Raw genomic sequence first — 25,668 nt, forward strand, 5'->3', positions numbered from 1 at the left:
TAAACAGCAGTATCAGTCTGTGAATTTGCTTACACAGGACTACAAATATAGAATTTTATTTTTAGAATTACAATAATTTTAAATTATTAATATTCATTAATTTCATTAAATGTAATTAATTTAAATTATTTTTATATTATATTATTTTATTTTTATTATTCATTTATTTATTTAAATGTCCATTAAACAGCAGTATCAGTCTGTGAATTTGCTTACACATATATGACAACAAATATAGGATAATGGTATTTTGGGACGCCTAAAAATGTAACATGTCAGTTTAATAAAAACAATTAATTATTATAATATATGCATGATCTCACGTGGCAGATTGGTTACGTTGGCAATCGGGACATTATTTTGAAAGTCGTAGGCGGAAGGAGCTGCTAGCTTGCCGCTGCTGTGGACCAAACGCTGCCCGTGATGTCTCCGCTCCGCTCGGCCGTCCGGCTCCGTCTCAGAGGCTTTAACTTGTGATATCCGGTCCGCGGCTCCTGAAGCAGCTGCCGCCGCTCCGAGCCCCGCAGGGAGTCCCGCAGGAGACCCGCAGGACCCGCCGGCTGCCGGGTGTTAGCCTGCGGATGCTAACGCTAGCTATGCTAAAGCCCCGGGCAGCACCGAGAGACTCACCGACAGCAGGAGCCGCTCGTCTGGCGTGAGCCGCAGCTCTTCTCCGGTGGTTTTGTTTTCTATTTTTATAGTTTAAAGTGTTCGCTCGACATGTGGAAGATCACTTTCCAGGCGCTCTTCGTGTTGGTGCTGGCGTGGTTCTTCGGGAACTTTGTTTTGGGCTGGTTTCAGCAGAGCCCCGTGAAGCCCCGCACGGCGAGCCGAGCGGCGGCGGACGGCCCGGACCAGAGCTGCTTCTGTCACGTAAGAAACAAACACACCCAGCCCGCCCGGGTGACGCTCTTTAATTTACACTTTTATCGTCTAAATCCCCTGTAACGTGGCAGACGGTGTCCTCCACTGCCATGAACTCTCTCCATTCAGAAAAATCTTCTAGCATTTTCCACTGTCATCTTTATTTTGACGTCACTCGCTGTGTGTGTGTGTGTGTGTGTGTGTGTGTGTGTGTGTGTGTGTGTGTGTGTGTGTGTGTGTGATGCTAGCTAGCTGCAGTAGCTCTCCGTAAAAAAAAAAAAAAACACATTACACTCATATTGCACAGCTTTGTCAGTTATGACTTAGACCACATTCTGTAGATTTCTAACGTTTAAATACTCGAAACACCAGATTTTCTCCAGTAAATTCAATTTGTTCGTTATTTTATTGACAAAATCCCTTCAGCGCCTTCCTGTTTTGAGAGAGGAAACTCAAGGAAAACGTGGCTTTAACATGATCAGTAACACTATTCGTCATGTAATTCACCTTGCAATGCAATTTTGCACATTTTGAACTATTGCTGGTCATCCAGTTTTGTGTTAAAAGTTAAGGAGGAGGTTAACAAAATACAACGTAACCCAATTATTCCGCTCATCAATCATTATATAATTATTTTGATCATTATTATTATTATTTTTGGCTAATTGGTATATCCTTAAAATGATTTGGCTTAAAAAAAATCGGTAAAACAAAAAAAAGTCAAATCACAACTTGACAAAAACTATGAATTTACTCCAATTAGTGAGTATACCTGCGGTTTTGGTTTCTTTCTTTTCTTATTTGTTGTTCATCGTACTTTATTTTAATGTTATTTTTCTATACTTGAGTAAATCTATAGAAGGTGTTTGTGTGTGTGACGCGTAAAACATCGTGTACTTGAATTCAATCAAATTACGGAGAAGGAAAAAACTAAAAATCAGTCCATAAATACTAAAATAAAGTTGTGATAACCACAGTAAACACACGGTGATTTCTTAACCCACTGTTATTTTCATCGGTGACTAGCACAGCGTGGTGGACTCTGATTGGCCGCGGCCGAGCTTCCGCCTCGCGCGGCATCACGGGAGTTGTAGTTCTTTCCGCGGCGGCGCGCTGCGGGTCCCGACGGCGCCGGGCGGGACTAAAGACTACAGAGAGAGAAGCCGGGCGGGCGGGGCTTAGTTTGACAGCTGGTTTGCTCCCGGAGGCGGCGTCCAGGTGCGGGCGGGCGGGCGGGCGGGCATGGAGCAGCGGCTGTCGGCTCAGTCCGCCGCCCCTGCCGCAGCCGCTGACAGCCCGCCGCGGAACTCCAGCTGATTATTTTAATTAATTAAAGGAGGATAACAGCGCGACACACACCTGCTGCGGCATGCCGAGGGGACTCTGCCTGCTGTGCACCGCCCTCCTCCCGCTGCTCGGCTGGGGTGGCCTGCTGCTCTCTGAGGTCAGCTTGTTTCACTCTTTTTTTTTTTTTTTTTTTTTCTTATTTGCTTGTCTGTAAGCGCCACTGACTTTCTGCCTTATTGCAACACCAGGGGAAAAAGAGGAATCAGACTTTTTAACTGAGTGCTGATTTCTTTCCTTCTCTTTTCTTTTCTTTTTCCTTTCTCTTTTGGATCTTACATGTGCCTCACGGTGCCCAGCATATGTTGCTGTAGAGCCGGGCGATGTGGATAAAATCGAAAATCGCAATATTTCTTCAACCGAATACCTCGATCAGCTTGATGTTGCTTTCACAAAACAAAGTGTTGACACAGTGAGGTTTCTGATGAGCCGTCTGTAGTGACGTGGACGTGAAGAACCAAGCAGCTGGACACAAACGACAGAACAGCTGGAAGTTCAGAAAACTGCATTTATTTGCTGTAACGCAGCCTTTAAGGCCAGGAAAACAACATTTATGCCTTAATATCATTTAATAACAATATCCAAAATCCCAGAAACAGCCAGTGTGAAATAGTAATCAAAATTTTTATGTCTTTTTAAAATTTCTTTTATTACTTTAATTTATTTATTAGTATTTTTTCCTATTTCTTTTTAACTACTTGTTTATTTTATTCATTTACTTTGTCTTTTTCTGTATAAGCATTTATTTATTCTTTTTCTTTTAACTGCTTGTTTGTGTTTATTTTGTTTATACATTTATTTTTTTCTTTCTACCTACTTGTTTGTTTATTGGGTTATTTTATTTATTTATTTATTTATTTAATATTTTTAATTAATTAATTAATTTTTGTTTGTTTGTTTGATTACATCATCTGATTGTACTTTGAAGACTTTTAGCTGCCAGGAGAGTAAAGCTCTTCTTCTTGGTGACTCGCCGTTGAGGCTCGGTCAGAACTCGTTTAAAAAAAGTCTCTTCAGTCTAAATGAATGAGTTTTATGTTTCCTGTGTCCGTGCGGCAGTTCCTCAGTGGTTCTCCAGGTGGCGCTGTGATGAACCCGCAGAGCCGCGGCACGGCAGCCGGCGATGTCTGCTGGTTTCACACAGGGGAGGGGTGGGGGGTCGAGGTGGGGTGGAGGAAGAGGCCGGCTGGTCAGAGGACAGGCAGCAGAAACCTCCTGTCGTGTTGCAGGATGCGCTCTTTCAAGCCGACTTTTAAAACTGCAGCGAAAAAGAAACTTCCTCTGTTCCTTCATTACCTTTCTGTTACCAGCTGAGCTTTTTTTTTTTTTCTTTGCCAGGCTGACAAACTGACTCTTTAATCCGCTGGGCAGAGCAGCTGTGGACCAAAAACAAACACTTAACGAAAAAAAAAACACAAATTATTAAAAAATAAACAGTTGATCACATTGTAATGAAGGGACTAAAAAACATCACTATGTTAGCAAGTAAATCCTGTCATCCTAAAATAATATTTGTCTCTGTCACATTTCAAGACATTAAAGATCATATAAAATAATAACAACAGCAACGTAAAATCAATAGAAATAGTAAGAAAACAAGGCAAGAAGTGTTAAGGATCATAATAATTTTAATTTATTCTGGACGTGGATTATCTTTTGCTGAGTGACAGTGAATATTTTTACATTGCTGTGGTAGAAATCTGTTTGTTTTTTAAATCCCTGACTTGAGGACGGCCAATAGGAAGCTGCCCTCTCCTCAGGCTGTGCTGCAGGTCTGTAAAGTCTGTCAGTCCGTAGTAAAGATGGCTGATCACCGGGAGGCGGCTCTGAATCCTCCCTGCTGTGTTTGGGGAGGCAGGAGCTCAGAGCTGCAGCCTGACTGAGAAAAGTTAAAAAAAAACAAAAAAAACTTTGGTGAAATAATAGATGTGAGTTATTTACTGCTGGGAAAAAAAAAAAAAAAAAAAACATGTCCTGCCCTGAAGTTTGACAGAGTCGCCGTCATGTGATTTTATGTTATTTATCCGTCTGCTCCCTGCAGCTGACCGGCGTGCTGGATGACTGCTTCTGCGACATCGAGAGCATCGACGTCTTCAACAACTTCAAGATTTACCCGAGCATCAAGAAGCTGACGGAGAGAGACTACTTCAGATACTACAGGGTAAGAGCCGCCGCCGCCGCCGCCGCCACCGCCGCCGCCGCCGCCGCTCAAACTAACAAACACACAAGGTGTTTCCCATGTGAGCTTCGGGCCTCAGCTGCCTTGTGATTGACAGGTCACCTCCACTTTACGCTGCCTTTGCTCCGCCCCTTTGCCTCGCTCTCACTGCTCCGGTTTAAAAGAAACGGGACCCACTCATGCTCACAAAATTCTCTCTAAATGCCACATATGAGCGATTCAAGAGAAGTCAGTGCGAGGGGTGGGCGATGTAGACTTAAAATAATATCACAATGTATTACCATTACCAAGACGATATGATGAAAAAACTATAGTGTTTCCCACAGAATGACACTTTACAGTGGGGGGAGTGACAATTTGAAAAAACTACTTTAGCCTAATATCTTACATTTTTTCTATTTCACCGTCTTAATTCCAGTCAATCCTCCACCTTAACTTAGTGTTTTTACTTTGTTTTACCACACACACCTGGCTGCCCGGCACCCAACACAAAACACACAACTCGTGAATTTTTCTCACCTGCGATTCCATTTTCACAACAAGCCAGGTGGGCAGCCAGGTGGGCAGCCAGGTGGGCAGCCAGGTGAGCAGCCAGGTGGGCAGCCAGGTGGGCAGCCAGGTGGGCAGCCAGGTGAGCAGCCAGGTGGGCAGCCAGGTGAGCTGCGTTTGCTTTTAATGATCAAAACCATGGAAAATAAGATGGTACTGACCGACGCCTCCTTGGTCCAATAATCAGTCATAGCGAGGCGTTTAAGGTGCCATAAAGGAAACGAATTTTGACCCCCGATTCTTCTAATAACATGTTTCAGTGTGTGTGTGTGTGTGTGTGTGTGTGTGTGTGTGCCTGGGCCGACCAAAATGCTGCTTACATGGTGGTGGTGACCACATAGAAACTAATGGTGCTACTGGGAAACCCTGAGTGGGTTTAATGATATTTGTGCAGGTGTTAATGCACCTGGGCCGTGTGGAAAACACTGACCTGACTCCTGCTCTGTTGGTTGTCATGGTAACAGAACGCTGTCATTATGCTGCTTTAACTCTGTTGTTATGATATCATGACACTTTGTGTGTTTGTGTGTACAATTTCATAATGGTGTCATCATGAACGATATGATATGGCGCCACCCGAGTCAACACGTTCACCAATATTCTCAAACATTTATGAAAGTTTCCTGAAGTTATGAGTTTTTGCTGAATCCAACGTGGCAAACTCGCTCAGGCCCGCCTCACGAAAAAAAAAAAAGTTGGGAGTCAGTCTGCTTAAAGATCGAGGAAGATCCACCACTGATTGACTTCTCCTCAAACCGTTCTCCTTTGTTTTTGTGTTTTTTTTTTATGTCCAAGACGTCCAGTTTTAAAATTAAAAAATCCCAAAATGTGTATTTCAGATCCATAACTGTCCCCACGACGCGTTCAAGGATAAGCGTTTGGGAAATTGAATGAATGAATGATCCTCTGTGTCACTAAGACAGCCTCGGAGCTGCTGGAAGGTTTATTTTTCACTTTGACAGAGCCAGGCTAACGACTCCCATAGACTTCAAGTCTTTACGCTAAGCTAACAGGAGATGATACCCATAGGAACTGAACCACGGGACGTCCAGAGGTGGAAACGGTGTCCAACATCTGGTCTCGGTCTGGGGACGTCTGCAGAACAGGATTTTGCCTGCAATGTTGGAATATTCCTTTAAATGTCCTCTCATCCCCTGTCTGTGGTTGTAGAGATGCTCCTGAAGTGGTTCAGATATTTTTGTCCCCTGTTCTCCTCCTGTTGAGAGGTCCCACATTAAAAAAAAAAAAAAAAAAAAAAAAAAAAATCCTTGTGGTTCTGGTTTATCAAGCGATCAACTCCACAAATTCACCGTTTTGTCTTTCCACCTGACCTCACATGGTTCCCACCTCATGTCTCTGTCGATCGCAGTCATGGGTGATGGTTTGTGGACGTGAAACTATCTCATCGCCCCATTGTCATCCATTTCACTTTTGTGGAAGTGTTTTGACCTCCGTGTCCCAGAGGGGTGATCCAGAATAGGACGGAGACGAGACTGAAATAACTGAGAGAGTGTGGAATAACCCACATTTCCTCGAGTTTTGATTTCCCCTGCAACACCTCCCAGAGCTCTGCTGTCTCAGTCTGCTAACGCTGATTTACCAGATAAAGAAGACAAGATTTCTGTTGCAAAAACAGAACTGAAATGTTCTCTTTTTTTTACCTGACCTTCTCAACTGCATTACCTCTGTCTTTTTTTTTTTTTTTTTAGATCGATAGAAATGTGCCATCTATTACACCGTTCATCAGCACGTCAACAGTTTCTGTCGGCTTTTAATTCTCTGCCATCAGGTTTATGTCATCAGCATAAAGCAAAGAGCTCAGGTTTACGTCCCTGTGTGTTGCACCCACTCCCAGCTGTTTGATTTCCATCGCTAGATCTTTAATACAACAGCAAATAAAGCTGGAGATAGGGCATCGCCTTGCCTCATCACGATGATGCAGGCGGCCGCTGTAGATAAATTTTATGGCGTGGAAAAAAATGTTTCCATGGATTCCTGTTTGATGAAGCTTAAATGCACGGAAGGCTCTATTCACCAAACAGAAAGCCCTCTGAAAACCAGTGAAACCTGCAAAAGCCGAACTGTTTTCTAGGTTTTTGTGTGTGATGACCGTCCGCGCTGTGTGTGTAAATGATCCGTACCGGCTGTTGCCTTGCAGAAGCCGCGATCCTCGTCTTCTAATCGTCGATTGTTTCCCAGGAAAGCCATTAGTCGATGATTCAAAATAGACGAGTAAACCAACACCTCTGTAGTTTTTAGTAATTTCTGATGGATTTAAACTTTGCGGAGGCCGTGATAATGCAGTCAGAGCACTGTTTGAGTGGACTGTGCTGAACATCAAATAATTTCAGGGATTTGAGCACCTCGTTTTTCTTGCCCATGTGTAATATTTGTAGTCCAGGGTGTCTCTGTAGCACATTAATACTTTACTGAGAATGTTTTGTCAGGCATTTCACCTTTATAAATAAATTATTTACTTAAAAGCAACCCATCAAAAGTAAACTGACACCGTCACGGCAGCTTCGTCCAGTGTTTTTTACGGCCTGTTCATAATCCTAGCAAAATGAAAAACTCCATTGTCTGTAAAAGCGGTGAACACAGCATCTGACTGCAACAGATTATTTTTTGGAGATCGCGTCACGATGCTGAAGTTACACATCTACCCGGTCTAAAGCGGTTTAATTTCTCATAATAAATCAAGTCGTTTCTGTCCTTGCATTCACATTTTCATCGTCCTACACGTGAACACATGCAAATTTATTCTTTCTAAACTCTCCAAATATAGTGCTGACTACACTGAGTTTATTTACTCTTGCTCATAAATAGAAATAAATAGAGTTTCGGAGTGTACCTGCTGTTTTTTTATTCATGTATTTTTGGTCAGTCTGTCACTGCCACATATATATTTCCTGTGCAAAATGTGTGCTTATCTTTAAAAACAAAAACCTCAGTTCCACGCTTTTATTTTTAAACAGCACTATAATTTGTTGTGCAATAAAATATTGGCGATCCCTTGACATGATAACATAATAACACACACCTCCACATGTTGTGACTGCGTGTGTTTTGTATGGACGTGGCAGCCAGCGATGACAGAGCTGAGGAGTGAAGCCACACTTCCCCGTATTCAAATCTGTGCTAATCTCAAACAAAACGGCTCCAGGTAAATCCAGACATTTGCATGTTGTCGCTTCTACCATCCTGCTGTTTTTTTTTTTTTTTTTTGTATGTGTGTATTTTATCCACATTTCTGTACCCGACATTTCACACGTTAGGCTGATGTTGTCATGCAGAGTGTATTACGACACACAGCGAGCCACAGGGCTGTTAGAGAAACAGGAAGAATGAATGTCCTCTTCAAATACAGAAACACAAAACAGGACAAACTTGTTGACTGCACCTGCTTCAGCTCAGCAGGCGTCGTGTCAGGTTGCAGCTGTGATGTTAAACTGGGATTACACCATCCACCGATGATGGTTGTCACTTAATTTGTAACGCAGGAGGTGTGGTTTTGTTTTTTTCTTTTCTGTAAAGCGACTTTGAGTATCCTGAAAAGCGCTATAAAAATGACATGTATTATCATTATCATCATCATTATTATTATTATTATTATTATTATTATTATTAGATGTAAGAGAACATGTTGGTTTGATATAGACTCCCGCAAAAATCATACAATCCCTTTTTTTTTTTTTTTTTTTTTTTTAGCATTTTTTTGGTGAAAATTATAAAAAAAAATTTATTATGCACCCATTTTTGCGAATTTTCACCCTGCCCTCTGGCCGGGGAAAAAAAAAAACAAACAAACAAAAAAAAACAACTTTTATGGTCAGAGTGTCAGCTCAGCTCCATCAGTGTGTGAAACAACAACCTGATACTGAGGAGTTTTTTTTTTTTTTTAACTTGTTTTTTTGTTTTTGTTTTGTTTTTTTTAATCTCACATACCCGTTGCAGTACTCCAGTGTACCTCTAGGGACATGCTTAACTCCATTTGAGAACCAATGAAACGTGACCTTTAGCGCCACCGGCAGGCCCAGCGGGTCATCTGCAACAGAAATAACATGCTTCTCACTTTAGGAATGGCTCAAAGGAAATATTATAAAATATAAAATCAGAATTACTTCCTGTTGACTGACCAGTTGATGAACTGGTCCGTCATTTCAGCGCTGCTCAAATACAGGCGGTATGTAGGAGCCCAGGAAGAGCAGCTGTGACGTGGTAACAGCGACTGGAGATCCAAATAAACAATAAACAATAAACAGTTGGTCACATGACTCAGGATCTAAAGTTGTACCACAGGTTCATGTGGTCTGAAAAAAGAGTTTAAAAAATCCTCCATGCAGCTTTTTTCTGTTTACAGGCTAGAAAACCAGCCACACCTGCGGCTGCCGCTGCTACAGCACTGTGATCCAGAGCTGCACATCCCTGTGATTTATTCTGAAGCAGCTGCAGGACTGTCTCACAGACACACACACACACACACACACACACACACACACCTGTAATTTGTCTGACTTTCCGTCCCGTCGTCTCTGCAGGTGAACCTGAAGAGACCGTGTCCCTTCTGGCCGGACGACGGCCACTGCTCCATCAGAGACTGCCATGTGGAGCCCTGCCCGGAGGTCAGAGGTCAAAGCTGCTGCACATCCACACCGCTCAGCCCTGAGCTGCGTGACACACGGCTGCACTGCAGATCAGCTGACTGCACTGTAGACTTTACTGCTTTACAGCGTTTGTAGATGGTGCCTTAACGGGGCTCTGCGTCTTCGTTAAACCGTCCAAATCTCAAATCCCTGCAGCCGCCGATTCTGTCACCTTCACTTTTTACTGATTTATTCTCACTTTGAACAAAATTTACAAAACATTTCCAAATCTAACGTGAAGTTAAAGTCTGTACCGATGTCCCGTTCTACACATTTCCCCTCTGTTGCCGCTGATCATCATCTGATTAACCACAATACATACAAAACAGTTATATTTTCTCGGAGTGCTAATTCTACCTCAGTTCATAAGTCAAAACAAAAGATTTACATCGCCTTGCTAAATTAGAAAATTGTGAGAATATAATTTGCAATCCACTCAAGAAATAGCTCTAACATTCCTGCCCTAATTGCTTAAAATATAACAACTACAGTTACTAATAAATAGCGCTAATGCTCAAATACACGTAATCATTTGTTATATTCCATTTGATAACTGACTTGGAAAGGTGGATTTTATGTGTTATGATCCTGATTAACTGACAAAAAATAGATGCATTATTTATCAGATTTGTAGATTGTGGAACATATGTTGATGCTTTGATGAAATCGTGTCTTTTTTTTTTGTGTTGTTTTACAGAGCAAGATCCCGGTGGGAATCAAATCTGGGAACTACAACAAGGTGAGACCGCCTGACCCGATACCGGTTCTGAGATCAACATTTGTGATCCTTTTTATTTTAAAATTTAAAACGAAAATACAGACATATCAGACGCCGGCTCTGATGATCACTGAGCTGAAACCCACGGCTCCCGCGGGTCAGAGGGTTTCTGGAAAACGCCGAGGGATTTTTAACACGGCTGTGGGTGAATCAGTAACTCGTCGCTCACCAAACGTAATATTTATTTTCCACGAGCGTGCACGTTCTGTTCGCCTCCCTCCAATAGAACCAAACAAAATAACACACTTTATTAATTCCTCTGAACCTGAGGTGTGTTTAACATTTTGATCACGAGATCATGGAGATTGAACGTTGTAATGGAAAGTCGGGGGGTTTGATGGAGTGGGAGGCTCGTACCTGTTGTTCTGTTCCCGTTTGGGACCAGCTGCGTTTTGTTCCAGCACCTTCTATCTGTACAGCTGATTCAGTGCCTAAACACACACACACACACACACACACACACACACTTAAAATCAGCCACCACTCAGCTTATCTTCTGCAGTAGTTTCCATTCGGACGGAGGGACGCAGGGAGGGAGGGAGGAGGGGTCGGCGTCTGTTTACCGGCGAGCGTTCTGGCGCGGCGCCCGGTGTTTGTCTTGTCATGAGGCGGGAGTGTTTGGACATCTGGAGCGGATTCACTCAAGGTCGATGTCACTTCAGCGGCTGGTCAGACGGAGCGCCGACTCCCACGCTACACCAGGCGGAGGGATTTCAACCCAAACCGCAGTTTCTGCACGGCTCAGCGGGAAAAACCATGAGTCACACACACACACACACACACACACACTCGGCTGCTCAGGTGTGTGTGTGACTTTCATCGAACGCCGCGTCAGCACAAAGCTCTTATGGAGGCGTGAGGCCTGTCCGGACGGTCTGCACCTCCTCAAAGGGCTTCAGGTGTCTTTTCTATAAACATTAGGCCTTAAAAATCAATTACATTTGAATTCAAAAGGTCTAAATTTCAATATTCGCATGTCACACCTGGACACTGAAACCTACAAAGTCTCTTGAGAACTGAGGTCTGTAAAACGTTTGGAAATTTAAAATCGTGACGGCATTTAAAATATGACCCAGCCTTCATGCCTTCATCATATCTGTTTTTTTCTAACGCGGTGACGTGTTTCCTCTTCACCAGACGTCAAAAAATGTGATTTTTATCATTTGTGTCAACTGCAGGCCACCGTAACCACCGGTTCCCTGCGGCTGTGTGCGAGTCGCTGCGTCTCACAGGCGTTTGCTGCTACTGACCGGCCTTTTTTTTTTTTTTTTTTTTTTTTAAGATTGTGGCTAAGATAGTGGCTAAAGTAATTTTTTTTTATCTCCAGAGTGGAAGGTCACAGCTGGGACTCATATCGTTATCTACATACGAACATGCGAGATACGAATATCTCAAAAGGAAACGATACGGACGATGTTATATTATATAATTCAGGGTTAGGGTTGGCCTGAGACTCCTCATTTCCTACATCCAGTTGGTGTTGTGCTGTTTTTTGAAGAATGCACTGAATTTTCACTGTTATTACACTTAAAAGTTCAGATCAGCGTTAAGCGTCATATCATGTGTTGTTTGACTATCAAGACATTTGGGATAAATATCACCGCATTCAATTTTTTTGTCCATTTTGTGCAGCATGTAAACACTAAAATAGTCTGTAGAAATATACCTTCTCTTCATGTGTGTGACGTCCTCTGCAGGTGTAGACGTCAGGGGATTCAATAAATTCTCGGGATAAGTTCAGAAATTTGTCAGCCTTCATTAAATAAATTAGTTAACTGGTTACTTAAAATATGCACAGGAACCATGTATAATTATGGCCTCCGTTTCTATGCATTATTATTAGTAGTAGTAGTAGTAGTAGAAATTTAATTTTTACATTTAATGCATTTATTTATTGATTTATTGATTTATTCATTCATTTATTTTTTCCTTGCATGGTGATGATGGTTATGTTTCTGACTTTGACAATGTCCCCCTCTCTCTCTCTCTCTCTCTCTCTCTCTCTCTCTCTCTCTCTCTCTCCCAGTATTCCCAGGCAGCGAACTCGGTGTCTGGCCTGAGTGACTGTGAGCAGGCGAAGGAGCTGGGAGCCATCAACAGCACCCTGAGGTCAGAACACACACCTCCTCACCTCCTCGTGTCTCACACTCTCACTCCTTAACAAAATGAAAACGAGGCGCTGGAACCTGCTGGAGTTAAAACACCCAGCAGGAGGTTTCTCACTTGGCTGGACTGGGATCAGCTGAGATTACCAAACTGCTCAGGGAGAGGCGGCGTGTTCAGAGGCTGTGTTCCAGACATGGAGAGTCAGGGAGTTTGAACATTTCTCCAGTTGAAGCTGAGAAATATCAGGGAAATGTACAAATGGATCATATTACAGGAATAGAGCAGGATGTGATTTCCAGTTTGTTTCTCATGGCATCAGGCGGGTTTCAGGCCAGCTGGAGTGGAAACCAGACTGAAAAAACTATTTTTAAAACTGGAATACAGAGCCAGGACCTGTGCAAGTCCTTAAAAAATCCTTAAAAATGAAGTCTTAAATTCAAATTTTATCAGCAATAGGCCCTTAAAGTCATTACATCGTCCTAAATTGGAATTTATGAGGTCTTAATTTCCATATAAACATTTTATCAAACTCCATGAAACATTTCTGCTGCTACAAAGCTCTAAACCTGCCGCTAAACATAATACTAATGTTTTTAATACATTTTATATTTATTCACATACACTACATTTTACATGCACACAGAAAGCAGGTGATTCCCTTTGGCATCTGTGGAGCGAAATCCACAAAACTCTGTGGACTGACCCGTCTTCAGTTCTGTGTAGAAACAAGAAAAGTCCCTGTGAGATTTCTTCCAGCAGCAGCTTCTGTCTGCCATCATGATCCTACCTAAAACCTCAACACAAGACCAAATATAGCACTTACCTGCAATGTTGGTTCCAATAAGAAAAAGTGTTTTTTTTTTTCACCAAAATTTGTTGATATTTATTTCGAAAAGGACTTAAAAAGCTTGAAATTTAAATCTCTGATACCTGTACATGGTGGTTTTTCAGTGGCTAGTTGTTTTATTTATCTGGATTGTGGAGGTTTTATTGGGTTACACAAATATTACGATGGTGAGAGAACCTCTGCAGAAACCTCTGACCAGGCAGAAGTCACAGGTAGGCCGGGTCAGCAGCTTGTTTTTCTACATTTCGGCTGTTAAATTTGTCTTAAATTCAGTTTCAGGCAGAATATATGAGGCCTTACAAAGACATGAGCTTAAATCTCAGTTTCATTGATCATATTTTTTTTTTTTATCTGCAGCCTGTTCCCTCATGCAGCAGCGACCCACTTTCTCCTCTGGGATCAATAAAGTCCATGTTCCTTTGTGTTTCAGTAACCAGAGCAAAGAGGCGTTCGCTGACTGGGCCCGGCACGACGACGCGCAGGATCACTTCTGTGAGCTGGACGGTGAGTTTATTTTATTTATTTATTTATTTTATTGTCTGTCACCGTGCAGACGCTTGTCTCTCAGTGTCCTGTCACCATGTGAGCTCAGGTTTACCTCCCAGCATCCCTCACTGCCTGGAAACACCGCGAGTTATGTGTTCAAAGATAACAGATAATAACAATAGTAATAATACTTTATTTATATAGCACCTTTCATACAGGGGGTGTAGCTTAAACTACTTTACAATGAAGTGAAAAAAACGGAGAATAAAATAAAAAAAAACAAGTGCCAATACTGTGCGATAAAACCAAGCAATCAGTTGAAAAACAAAGAGAAAGGCAGTAAAACAAACGTCAGAAAGAAACATGAAAGATGGAGATAAAACAAAGACAGAATCAGTAAAATATTTAGAAACAGAGAAAGACACAAAGGACGACGGAAAAACAGTAAAATATGTAAAAGTACAGAATAAAAGAATAAAACCAAGGAAGCGTGACAGTCAGTTAAAAGCGATGTTGAATAAATCAGTTTTCAGTCGTGGTTTATTTAAAAATGTCCACAGAGCTCGTTGCAGCTCTCACAGCCGCGGGGAGGGAACGAATTAAAAACGTCTTCGCCGACGATTCTCTTATTTATGTGGCAGTCTGTATTTTAAAAACCAGCAGCAGCAGAGGATCTAAGAGGCGGTGAGGGATTATAAAAACATAAAGAATCAGTGATGTGGGCTGGTCCTAACCCTCCCTTTGATATACAAATCAAACAGAACTGTGACCCAAAAACTGCAGTATAAACCGAACCGTGGGTTTATTGATCCATTAGACCTCTAGTATATATGTGTGTATTTTTTGTGTGTGCAGGACATGGCTTTCCAAGAGTGTGTGACGCTGCTTCTCCAAATGGTGTTAAGAAACTGGCCAGCGTAGTTTATTTGTTTTTGAGAAATTCGTAGCATCATTTTTTCACGTTCTTAGAGCTGCATACGTTCCAGTTCAGCCGCAGTTTCAGGTAAAATCAGCTGATTTTAGGCTGATTATTCAACAGAGCTTTCCGGAGGACGAGAGAGCGTTTCTGTTTTTCATTTTCACTCCTCTGTCCCGGCCTGAAGGCCACAAGCAGCTCCTCCAGACTCTCAGTCCGTGTTCAGTCTGAGAGCAGGGAACACGCCGGCCTGCTTTCAGCCCAGTTCTGAGTGTGTGTGTGTGTGTGTGTGTGTGTGTGTGTGTGTGTGTGTGTGTGTGTGTGTGTGTGTGTGTGTGTGTGTGTGTGTCCGTCCTGCGGGTGTGCTCCTTCAGATGAAACGTCTCCAGACGCCGAGTACGTGGATCTGCTGCTGAACCCGGAGCGATACACCGGCTACAAGGGCCCTTCAGCCTGGAGAGTCTGGAACAGCATCTACGAGGAGAACTGCTTCAAGTGAGACACACACACACACACACACACACACACACACACGCTCAATCCTGCATGGATTTAGAAGGCTGGGAAACTGGATAATGAAAACAACTTTTGAAAAGAGTTTTGAAGTACACTGTCACGATTCAGACTGTTTCACTGAAAGAGGGTTAAGACTGATGCCAGTGCCATTTATTTTTTATTTTTTCTTAAAGTGCTAATGGACAACATTTTGTGCCTGATGCTTCTCCACTACAACAAGAGTAAACATTTGGAAAATCAGCACAAAAATGTTTTTTATGGGCAGCTAAACTCTAAAAACATCAGCAGCATCCGTTATAATCTTCATTAATAACCATTATTAACCTGTTTCCCTCGTCAGGCCCAGGTCGGTGTACCGACCCCTGAACCCGCTGGCTCCGAGCAGAGGTGAGTCACGGTTTGTTTGTCGAGCTCGTTTTAGATCAGACGCAGTTCATCGAAGAGTTGTACAGGATGTAAAAAAACAGCAAAAACGGCAAATGATGCACTAATGAAACAGTTTATTGATGTGATAATGTATGCAGCTTCTCGTTAACATTGTTAAATTTAATTTCGCATGCTGTCGTGTGCAAGGAGTTTCAAAATGTCTGCTTCACATAAAGACGTGTAGTTCAAATCTGCATGATGTGCTGTGCAAATAAAACCTCTTCAGAGCTGCTGTGAGGTTTATTTTTTCACTTTGACAGGGCCAAGCTAACAACTCCCATAGACTTCAAGTCTTTATGCTAAGCTAACAGGAAATGCTACCCATAGGAACTGAACCACTGGGCATCCAGAGGTGAAAACGGTGTCCAACATCTGGTCTCAGTCTGGGGAAGCAGGGAAAAGGCGATTTTGTCCAAAACGTTGAAGTTTTAGTCACAAACTCGGTGTCCTGCAGAGAAAAAGTGCAGCTCATGAGCAGTGAAATCAAAACTTTATATTTACTATCCCGCCTTTTGGACAACATAAACAAGATTTAATTTTTCATGACGTGATCGCCTGCATCATCCCTGCTGCATGTTGGTACAAAACAAACAGCAGCCGCTACAGTTCGATGTTGTTGGGTTTGTCGTGCTGCAGAGTAAATATTTAATACAGTAAATATCTGTGTCAAATTGTGTTTTTAATCCTTACACTAAAATAAGAATATAGATAAATGCTGCAGCTACGGGCCGTCTGCCTGCTCTTCTTTACCTTTTGGCTTTTTACCATCACATGTTTGCATTTTGTGTGTGTGTGTGTGTGTGTGTGTGATATAAGGCATTTAACACAGCCCTGTTCTGTCTCTCTCCCTCTCTTTCCTCAGGAGACGATGATGGTGAGTGTGTTGACTGAGTTTCACATGAATTTATTGACAGTCGTGTTGAAAAGAACTGAAAGAACGAACCGATGAGTTGATCTTTGTTTCCTTTTTCTCGTGCAGGGGAGGGTTTCTACAACTGGCTTGAAGGTAAGTTGCACTTCATGTATTCCTCTTTTTCTGTTGACCTGTTTTTCTGTCAGGTAATAATCAACATTTTCATCAGAATAAATGCTTTCTCCTCTCTCTCCGGTCAATATCGCGTTAAAAAAACTTTTCAGCGTCGTCTGTTCGGTGTGGTTGCGTTTTCCTTCTGCAAAGGAAGTGATGCGTTTTTACATTTCTGCTTTTTTGGGGCCTAAACAGAGGAAGAAGCGCTGGGTGGTTAGCACGAGCAGCGAGAGTCACTTTGGCTGAACAGAGAAAGAAAAGAGAAACTCAAACCGCATCAACAGGAAGTCCAAGCCCCGCCCACACGGTGTGATTGACAGGTGATCTCTGGGAAACACCACAGAGACGAAAGATGAGCAGCAGAAGATGGAGACTAAATCAAAGAATGAGGAAATCACAGAATAATGGCGGAAACTGAATATTAACGAATGCACTGATTATGACTCAGCGCCTTCAGACATTTAAAAAAAAAAACAACAAAAAAAACAACCAAAATCTGTGGTGAGAAACATGAAGTCTCTCCTCCTCAGGGCGATTCCTGCTGCAGAAAGCGATTGAAAGCTATTTTTGCCCGAGCAGATCGTGTGAAAGTCTGTGATGTTTCCTGTCGCGGCGGCGGCTCCACACTCTGTGCTGACAGAAAGAGAGAGAGAGAGGCCGCCGGAGGCTCTCGGGGGTTTGAAACCAGGCAGAGAAACCTCGCGGTGCGTTCAGAGGCACACCGCGAGGTTTCCTGAACGCTGTGACACAGATGAGACCGCAGACGGAAACACAGTTCAGCCGGTGCCTCAGCCTTTCAGGGCGGAAGCTGCTGGCAGACGACTTTTTTTTGTCACTAAAACTGGACCATTTTCTTCTTCTTCTTTTGAAATGTGTTTTACTAGTGCTGGGCGGTATGACCAAAAATGTATATCACGGTATTTTTCAAAATTATAACGGTTTCACGGTATATCACGGTATTTTCTTTTTTCATGCACGACTGGGTGTTAACCACATTTTCTGATGATTTAGAGAAGAATTACTGCAGTAAATTAACTTAGAATGACCTATTTTACTGTCATGAGAAATGAATACTGGACATTAATGTCCAAGTTGTCCACCCTAGTATTAATACAGGTTTCCATGGCAACACAAAATGATGCAAAGAGGTGGCACTCATGATTCTAATGAAGTGAAGGAATCAGAATGCATGACAGTTGCAGTCAAAATACACAACCTTTTTATTATGCAAATTTAAGGCCACTTGCATTAATATGCAGACTGATTTAAAATATTATTATTATTTAAAAAATGTGAATTACTTATCAAATAGACATAACAATTCAGCGACCAGTGAATGAGCAGTAGTATGCCTGTGATAACATAGACTGAAAAATAAGCCGAAGTGATACCTCTTCTCTGAATAGACAAGCTAAGCCAATGTGCTGCTGTTAGTCAGTGAAAATAGAGCCGAGTGGCAACTCTTCACTTTGTTACACAATCTATGTCCGTGCGCTGCTGTAGCCTGGAAAGTTTCTCTGCCTTTTTTGAAGGTTTTTTTTTTATTTTTTGAAGTTCTTCAGCTTCATTTTCTGAGTTCCCACTGCTTAGTGAGTGCAACTGTAAAAACAGTCCCCCCTCCAGCGATGTCCCGCGGCGCTACGTTCCGCGTGCTGTTCCAAACGTTATGTGCGCACACACACACACACACACACACACACACACACACACCGGTATTGGGGTATCTGAAAAATTCATATCATAAAACACTGGTATTCGGTATGAACCGGTATACCGCCCAGCACTATGTTTTACTGAAGAAGGATTTCAAGATGTAGGACATGAGAACACCGTCTACATATTCATTTAGGGAAAAAAAGCGAGAGATTAGATAATATCCTCCATAAATAAACACCAAAAATGGACCATTTTCATGCTGAAAAAGTACAAAAGCCAAAGTATTAAGTGTTTCTGCCAGAAATTTATCACTGACTTGGTAGAAAATGCCTCTGAAGCAGGTTTGTCGTGAGGAGCCAGGCTTATAATCATTATAATCATAACCACGACGATATTGCATTTGTTTTTTTTGTGTTTTTTTTCTTCCATTTTCAAAGCAGAAGAGCGTGACAAACCAGCGGAGGAGATGCGATATAAAAATGAGTTTTTTCAGAGGTTTTGAATCACGGCGACCACGAGCTGTCCTTGATCATACAGTCGTGACTGTGCATGAAAATATTAGGCATGTTGAGGTGCAGTGGTACGAGATACACACACACACACACACACACACACACACACACACACACACACGAGCAAACACCAAAGATCCCCTTCAGGAAAGACTTTCATAACAATAATTCAGAAAAATAACCTGCTACCGAATGTCTGTGAGGCTGAAAAGACATTAAAACCACTCAGATGAAAGGAGAAAATCTGACAGATTAAATAACAAAAATAATCAAGACAAGAGCTTGAACCCAGACAGGTAGGAAATGGGAGAAGTGTGAGGCTTCCCAGTGAGAGCGCCACCTACTGCTCACTGTGGAGGATCCTCAGCTTGTTATCACTGCTTATCCTCTCTCTCTCTCTCTCTCTCTCTCTCTCTCTCTCTCTCCCTTCCTGCAGGCTTGTGTTTGGAGAAGAGAGTTTTCTACCGGCTCATCTCCGGCCTCCACAGCAGCATCAACATCCACCTGTGTGCCGAGTACCTGCTGGACGGTACGACAGGTCCCTTTAACTCCCAGACGCTAAGAAACTGTCGGGGTCAGAGTTCACCACGCCGCCGCTCATACTGATAAGCCTTTTTCATAACAAAACTCCAACTCATTTGTTGGGCATCTTTTATCAAAAGCAGCTCGCGGTTTTGGTTTCTTTATTTACACATACTAAAAAAAAAAAACTTTATAAAAGATGCTAAATAAAATGAGCAGGGAAATCGTGAGGGAGAATTGCCCTGAAAACCCTGCAGGGACTTGAAAGGTGGCGTTCTCCAGGCCATAATAATAATAATAATAATAATAATAATAATAATAATAATTACAGCAGTGAAATAAAAGGATAAACGTCATCAGCAGCTGGAGAGACGGAGCTCTCTCCGTTTTTGTTTTCAGTTCCAGTTTAGTTTTAATTAGTTTTTAAAGCAAATTCGCTTATTGATCTTGGTTTTTATTCGTTTCATTGTTAGCTTTAGTCTTTTTTCTGCTATGGGGTATTTGTTGGGCGGTGAGATTCAAAATAGTCAGAAAAAACATTGTTTAATACAAATTGAACAACAGTGATGCTGGGGTAAGCTTGTTTTGTTGTCCCTTGGCTCCTCAGAGGGGTGGGGCAAGCCGGTGTGGGGTCCCAACATCCAGGAGTTCCGGCAGCGCTTCGACCCGGCCGAGACGAAGGGCGAGGGCACGCGGCGCCTGAAGAACCTCTACTTCCTGTACCTGATCGAGCTGCGGGCGCTGTCCAAGGTGGCGCCGTACTTCGAGCGCGCCTTCGTCAACCTGTACACGGGAAACGCCCAGGAGGACGGCGCCACCAAGGAGCTGCTGCTGCAGGTCTTCAACGAGACCAAGTGAGGGCGCCGCGTCGAAATCAGTTTGATGCTTTTAGAGAGACGCAGAGCGATGCCGTCGACCAAAACCCTCACAGCCAGTCAACAAAACTAAAGGGGGATTCCAGCTTTTTTTTTTTTAAATTTACCGCATTTTCTCACTAGTTTTTTTTTTTTTTTTTTAGCTTTTATTACGTTGCAAGATTCTTTTTCCTTCATCTCAGCTGCTTTTCATAGCAAATATACGACACACGTTATAAATAAGTTATTTCCAGCAGCATCTAAGAGCTGAAAATGCAGCTTTATCTTCTGTTTGGTGGTGGAAGAGTCTCGCTTTAGTTTGTCTGGTGACTTGACTCGGGTTGATTGACAGGAGGCGGAGCTCACACATACCCATACTTCCATACTATTTAGTATGCAAGAAAAAGAATGAGTACGTCCCAATACATAGTATGTCAGATGCAGTATGCCAAGAGTACCAGGATGTTCTACTGCATCCGGTCAGATTTCACAGTCTGCATGTCAGCATGCTGCTCTGGCCATTCTGACCCACAATCCTTTGTGCAGCTGAAGTTACATCGCACTGAAACAGGCCACGCCCACATACGGACGACAGCACACACACACATGGCGCTCACCTGGCTCAGGTACAGCAGCAGCGACAGGAAGACAGCAGATCAGAAATCAGACAGAGGACAGCGCAGAATGAAACAGCACCGCCATTTTGACAACAACATTCAAATGTGGAGCGACGGACGGAGGAGGAAGTGAGCGAGAGGGGCGGAGCTCAGGGAGGACGTACGTAGTGTGTCCCAATAGTATGCATACACACGCATACTGCATACTACACTGCATACTTTGTAAGGGCAGCTGCAGTACATACGCAAAGTAAAAAGTAGAAGTATGAAATTTGGAACGCAAACAGAAGCTGAAGCGTGGCGCCCCCTGCTGTCCTGTCTCGCCCCTCACACACCCATTTTCCACCGTTCGGGTCCGTGCACCACATTTTGAACCGTTCTTTGCATTTCCACCAAATACACATCAGGTTCCTGGGTGGCGGGTGTATTACTCCACAAGGACAGACGAGGACGACCGCCAAGAAAACGTCTGCGAGTAAAAACGCTTCATATTTGTCTCTCTGCGGGCAGCAACTGTGTTTTCCCCGTCTCATCCTGCTCATTTCTCCGAGACAGAGTCAGCACACCTGAGGCTGAGGCTCCGGCACGATTTACAGTTTATTAATCTCAATCTGAACCCTGTCAGGCTCAGATTATGTAGGTTAATTATTCCACGATGCAGCGGTTTAACTCCGAAAGCTGGAGGAAACGCAGGCCGGTTCCTTAGTTTGCAGCTTTGTTCCATGAAATCTTGAACTGAACCAGAACTTTTTTGGCGGAAAAGGCATAAAAGTGATTCCTGATTGCATCGACTGATATGAAACAGTGACTGGAAGCTCTTTAAAAACGCAGATTTACAGTCTGATGTCACCGCTCTGATGCAGTTTAACGATTATTGGCTCCTTTAAATACTGAAATACTGAGAGAAACAACATGAACGGGTTGAAAATGTAAAACAGGAGAGAGACAGAGACACACACCTGCATCTTTCTGCGATGCTTCGTTCTGAGATGTCGCCCAAAGTATGAACCTTGACCTCTGACTTAAAAAAAAAAATCGAATTAGCTCATCCTTCTCTCGTTTACCAGCTCCTCCGTAAAAGTTTCATCCAAATTTCTTTCTTTCTTTGGATCCCCATTCGCTGCCAGCTTCTCTTCCTGGGGTCCACAACAAACAACAATAATCATCACATATTACAAATCTCAATAAAAAACAGTTAACAATCCTAATAAAAACATTTCCAAGACAAATAAAAGTCAAATAAAAACAAGCATCACAACACCTCAACTTGTAAATCGTGGTTGTTCGGTTCAGTTCATTCACATTAGGCTTATTCATCGTGTTTTTTTTTGGTTTTTTTTGTTTGTTTTTTTAGCAGCCTTAAAGCTTGCCTTACTGGTAGATTACAGTTCTATCATATTTCATTTGTTCTGTGTTTTTATTTAACCATGGAATCCCTCCATTAGTTGTTATTGAGTTGTTTCCTACAGACAAAAATACTGGAATTGCCCTTTAAACTCTTGTAAAATTCAGGATTTTTGATGGGAAAAAAGCATCAGACCCTCATTTTTGTTTTTTCATTTGTGAGTAGGGCCCTGGGGAAGCCAAGCCAGCTGATCTTGATGACAGTTTTTTCTGCTGTTTTTCACTTCACTGCCCAGTTTTATCTGATCAAATGTAAAAAATAAAAAACCCTCCCTGTTGTCTTGCAGGGCGTTCCCCATGCACTTTGACGAGAAGTCCATGTTCGCCGGCAACAAGATGGAAGCCAAAACTCTGAAGGTGAGCCTGAAGCGTCTATGTTGTCGTGGTTTCCGGAGGCGAGCGGAGACGGTTTCTATCGTTTTTGTGCGGCCGGGCGGAGCAGCTGCCCGCCGCCGCGGCCGCTCGCTCGCTCGCTTCGCATCGGCGCTCAAGCACGAAGCAGGCGGGCCGCAGCGGCTCGGCAGTTTGGGTTATTTTTATCAGCCATCCTTCCTTTACAAAGGTCTGCCTCTGTGTGTGTGTGTGTGTGTGTGTGTGTGTGTGTGTGTGTGTGTGTGTGTGTGTGTGCAAACTGCTTGTGATGTGACTAGTTCTGAAATGAGTCGTCGTTTAATTTATAAGTCGTTCAACAGAAAATTAATCAATTAGAATGCGGTTATCGATGACAAATTGTACACCAATAGGGCTTTACAATAATTCAGTAGTGCAATACCCCTGTGTGTGTGTGTGTGTGTGTGTGTAGGTTTACTTTTTCAAATGCTCAATTAATTATTTCTGTATTTATTGTTGTAATGTTAATGTGGGATTAATGCACATGTCTCTACATAATGAACATACTTTATTGCAGATTTCTAATGCACATATTTTTATAGTTTTCTGTCTATTTCTTATAATTTTACTTATGCGTCTATTTTTTTTTTCCCTTTTGAGAAATTTGGGCAAATGCAGCTGACCCAGTTTCTGGTTGTTCCTGATCCTGATTCTGATAACAATCGTTTCTCAAATTAAAAAAAAAAAAAAAAAAAAAACCCTCGCCTGATTCCAGTTTCACTCAGATGCTTCTTTTCCTCCAGTCATATTTTTATAAAAAATAATACTTTGGGTTTTTTTTTTTTTTTAGCTGCTGGTCAGGCTAACGAAGACATTTGAAGACCGCCTTTGGATTTATTTTCCACATTTTTTACACCAAATGATTTAAAAAAAAAAAAAAAAAAAAAATTACCTTCCAATGAAAATTATAATTAGTTGCAGCCATAGATGTGACTGTCATGATGCTCTCTGTAAAATACTTCAAATAAAATAATTAAAAAAAAAACCTTCAGACACTAAACTCTGAACTCGGGGACAAAAGATGAAAATAACCTTCTTTACATCCTTTTTTCATTGTGCATGTTAAATAAGCAAATAAAATGAATTCTAAGTGGTATGAATGAGGTGTTTTCTGAACATTTCAGCCCTGAACAGCCCTTTTGTTTTGTTTTTTTGACCCAGGAGGAATTTCGGCTGCATTTTAAAAACATCTCTCGGATCATGGACTGTGTGGGCTGCAGCAAGTGTCGCCTCTGGGGAAAACTACAGGTGGGCCATCGACCGCTTCTCTCTCTCTGCTGTATTTTTAGACCTGCTGTGGGTTTTTGTTTTCAGAAAAATATCTGTCGGTTTGAAATGATATTCCAAGTTGTTTTTATCGCAGCGGCCTAAAATAGTTTGGAATAAACACAAGCTGCGTGCGTGATCGTCATGTAATCCTGTTTTGTTTCATATCAGATCATTCAGACCTGATTGTCTCCTTTTTGTGTGCAAAATGTAGAAAGGTGTCTTCGGCTTGCATGTGCAAAACTATTAGAAATACAAGATTAAAAGGATTAAAAGAAAGCACAAACAAAATGTAATCTTGGTCGATATTAACATTATGTAAAGTTTGAAGAAAAGAAAATTACATCTCTGATTTCCCATCTTAACAAAGTGGTGACAGCACAGGATGATTGTGCTGTGTGAAAGCTTATTTTTAACTTATTTTTTCACTTTTTGTGAGTTAATTCAATTCTTGGACCTTTTAATCGTTTGAAATGCTTTCAAACCCCACTCGAGAATAAAGACACATCGAGGTCGAGCTCAAGACGCGACTGTTTTCAGTTCATTAAAAGCCGATATGGAGATACGAGGCTTTCACCTGACAGCGCTGGCTTGTATTTGCCACCGCCTGTGAAGTCGCTCTTTGCTAAGCCCCGCCCTCGAATGCAGACTGGCCAATCACAGCGCAGCGTCAGCCAGCAGCGATCAGCGTGCGATGGCTCGGCGGCTCTGCTCCTCAGATTCTGCTCATTTCCAGGCTGGTTTTGTGGCTCTGGAGCCGCTCGAGGTTAAAGGCTGTGCCTGTAATCGTGATGAGATAAGGTTAGATAAGGTTAGATAAGGTTTGATAAGGTTAGATAAGATAAGGTTAGATAAGATAAGGTAAGATAAGATAAGTTAAGATAAGTTAAGATAAGGTAAGGTAAGGTAAGGTAAGGTTAGATAAGGTAAGATAAGATAAGGTTAGATAAGGTTTGATAAGGTAAGATAAGATAAGGTAAGATAAGGTTAGATAAGATAAGGTAAGGTAAGGTAAGGTAAGATAAGGTAAGGTAAGGTAAGATAAGGTTAGATAAGGTAAGATAAGATAAGGTAAGATAAGGTTAGATAAGATAAGGTTAGATAAGGTTAGATAAGGTAAGATAAGATAAGATATTCCTTTATTAGTCCCACAGTGGGAAAATTTCAAGCATTACAGCAGCAAAGTGGAGAGCAAAATATGAAGGATAATTTACATTATAAACAGTGTACAGTGGTCCCTCGTTTATCGCGGGAGTTACGTTCTAAAAATAACCCGCAATAGGCAAAATCCACAAAGTAGTCAGCTTTATTTTTTACAATTATTCTAGATGTTTTAAGGCTGTAAAACCCCTCACTACACACTTTATACACTTTTCTCAGACAGGCATTAACATTTTCTCACTTTTCTCTCTTGTTTAAACTCTCAAAGTTCAAACCTTCGTAGAAAAACGCAGAACACAATGCGCTGTAAAAAAAAAAAAAAAAAAGCATGCAAAATTGCACTAAAAAAAAAACGCGAAACTGCGAGGCTGCGAAAAGTGAACCGCGTTATAGCGAGGGACAACTGTAAACAGATAATAAATAGCAAAAAGCAATATAAACATTATAAACAAGGAATATAGGAAAAAATAGAAATATGGACAATTTAAACAACAGAAGAAAAAAACCTAAACCTGAGGAACAACCCGCTCCGACGGAGGTTCAGAGCTGCAAGGAGAGAAAGGATTCTTCCCTTTTCCAAAACCAACATCAAACCCTGCAAAATG

General features: G+C 42.0%; 1 protein-coding gene across 4 annotated transcripts in view; it reads left to right on the forward strand.

The window, feature by feature from the left end:
• The first annotated feature begins 362 nt into the window (after positions 1–362).
• ero1b (endoplasmic reticulum oxidoreductase 1 beta) overlaps positions 363–25,668 on the forward strand; it is a 31,383-nt gene continuing 6,077 nt past the window's right edge. For 3 of the 4 annotated variants that reach the window (XR_003928169.1, XR_003928173.1, XM_030050052.1), the window contains exons 1-14: positions 363–873; positions 4,250–4,369; positions 9,475–9,558; positions 10,277–10,318; positions 12,384–12,466; positions 13,741–13,814; positions 15,087–15,207; positions 15,569–15,615; positions 16,517–16,528; positions 16,634–16,660; positions 19,286–19,378; positions 19,979–20,225; positions 22,534–22,603; positions 23,798–23,884. Coding sequence is in view for 2 of the 4 variants with exons in the window: in XM_030050052.1 (XP_029905912.1) it covers positions 721–873; positions 4,250–4,369; positions 9,475–9,558; positions 10,277–10,318; positions 12,384–12,466; positions 13,741–13,814; positions 15,087–15,207; positions 15,569–15,615; positions 16,517–16,528; positions 16,634–16,660; positions 19,286–19,378; positions 19,979–20,225; positions 22,534–22,603; positions 23,798–23,884 (1,260 nt within the window). In the remaining 2 variants the exon portion in view is untranslated. Of the gene's footprint in view, positions 874–2,195; positions 2,309–4,249; positions 4,370–9,474; positions 9,559–10,276; positions 10,319–12,383; positions 12,467–13,740; positions 13,815–15,086; positions 15,208–15,568; positions 15,616–16,516; positions 16,529–16,633; positions 16,661–19,285; positions 19,379–19,978; positions 20,226–22,533; positions 22,604–23,797; positions 23,885–25,668 lie in introns of those variants that run through there. The other variant, XM_030050205.1, reaches the window with a different exon arrangement.

The sequence above is a fragment of the Myripristis murdjan genome, chromosome 1, assembly GCF_902150065.1.
Source record: "Myripristis murdjan chromosome 1, fMyrMur1.1, whole genome shotgun sequence".
Classification (NCBI taxonomy): domain Eukaryota; kingdom Metazoa; phylum Chordata; class Actinopteri; order Holocentriformes; family Holocentridae; genus Myripristis; species Myripristis murdjan.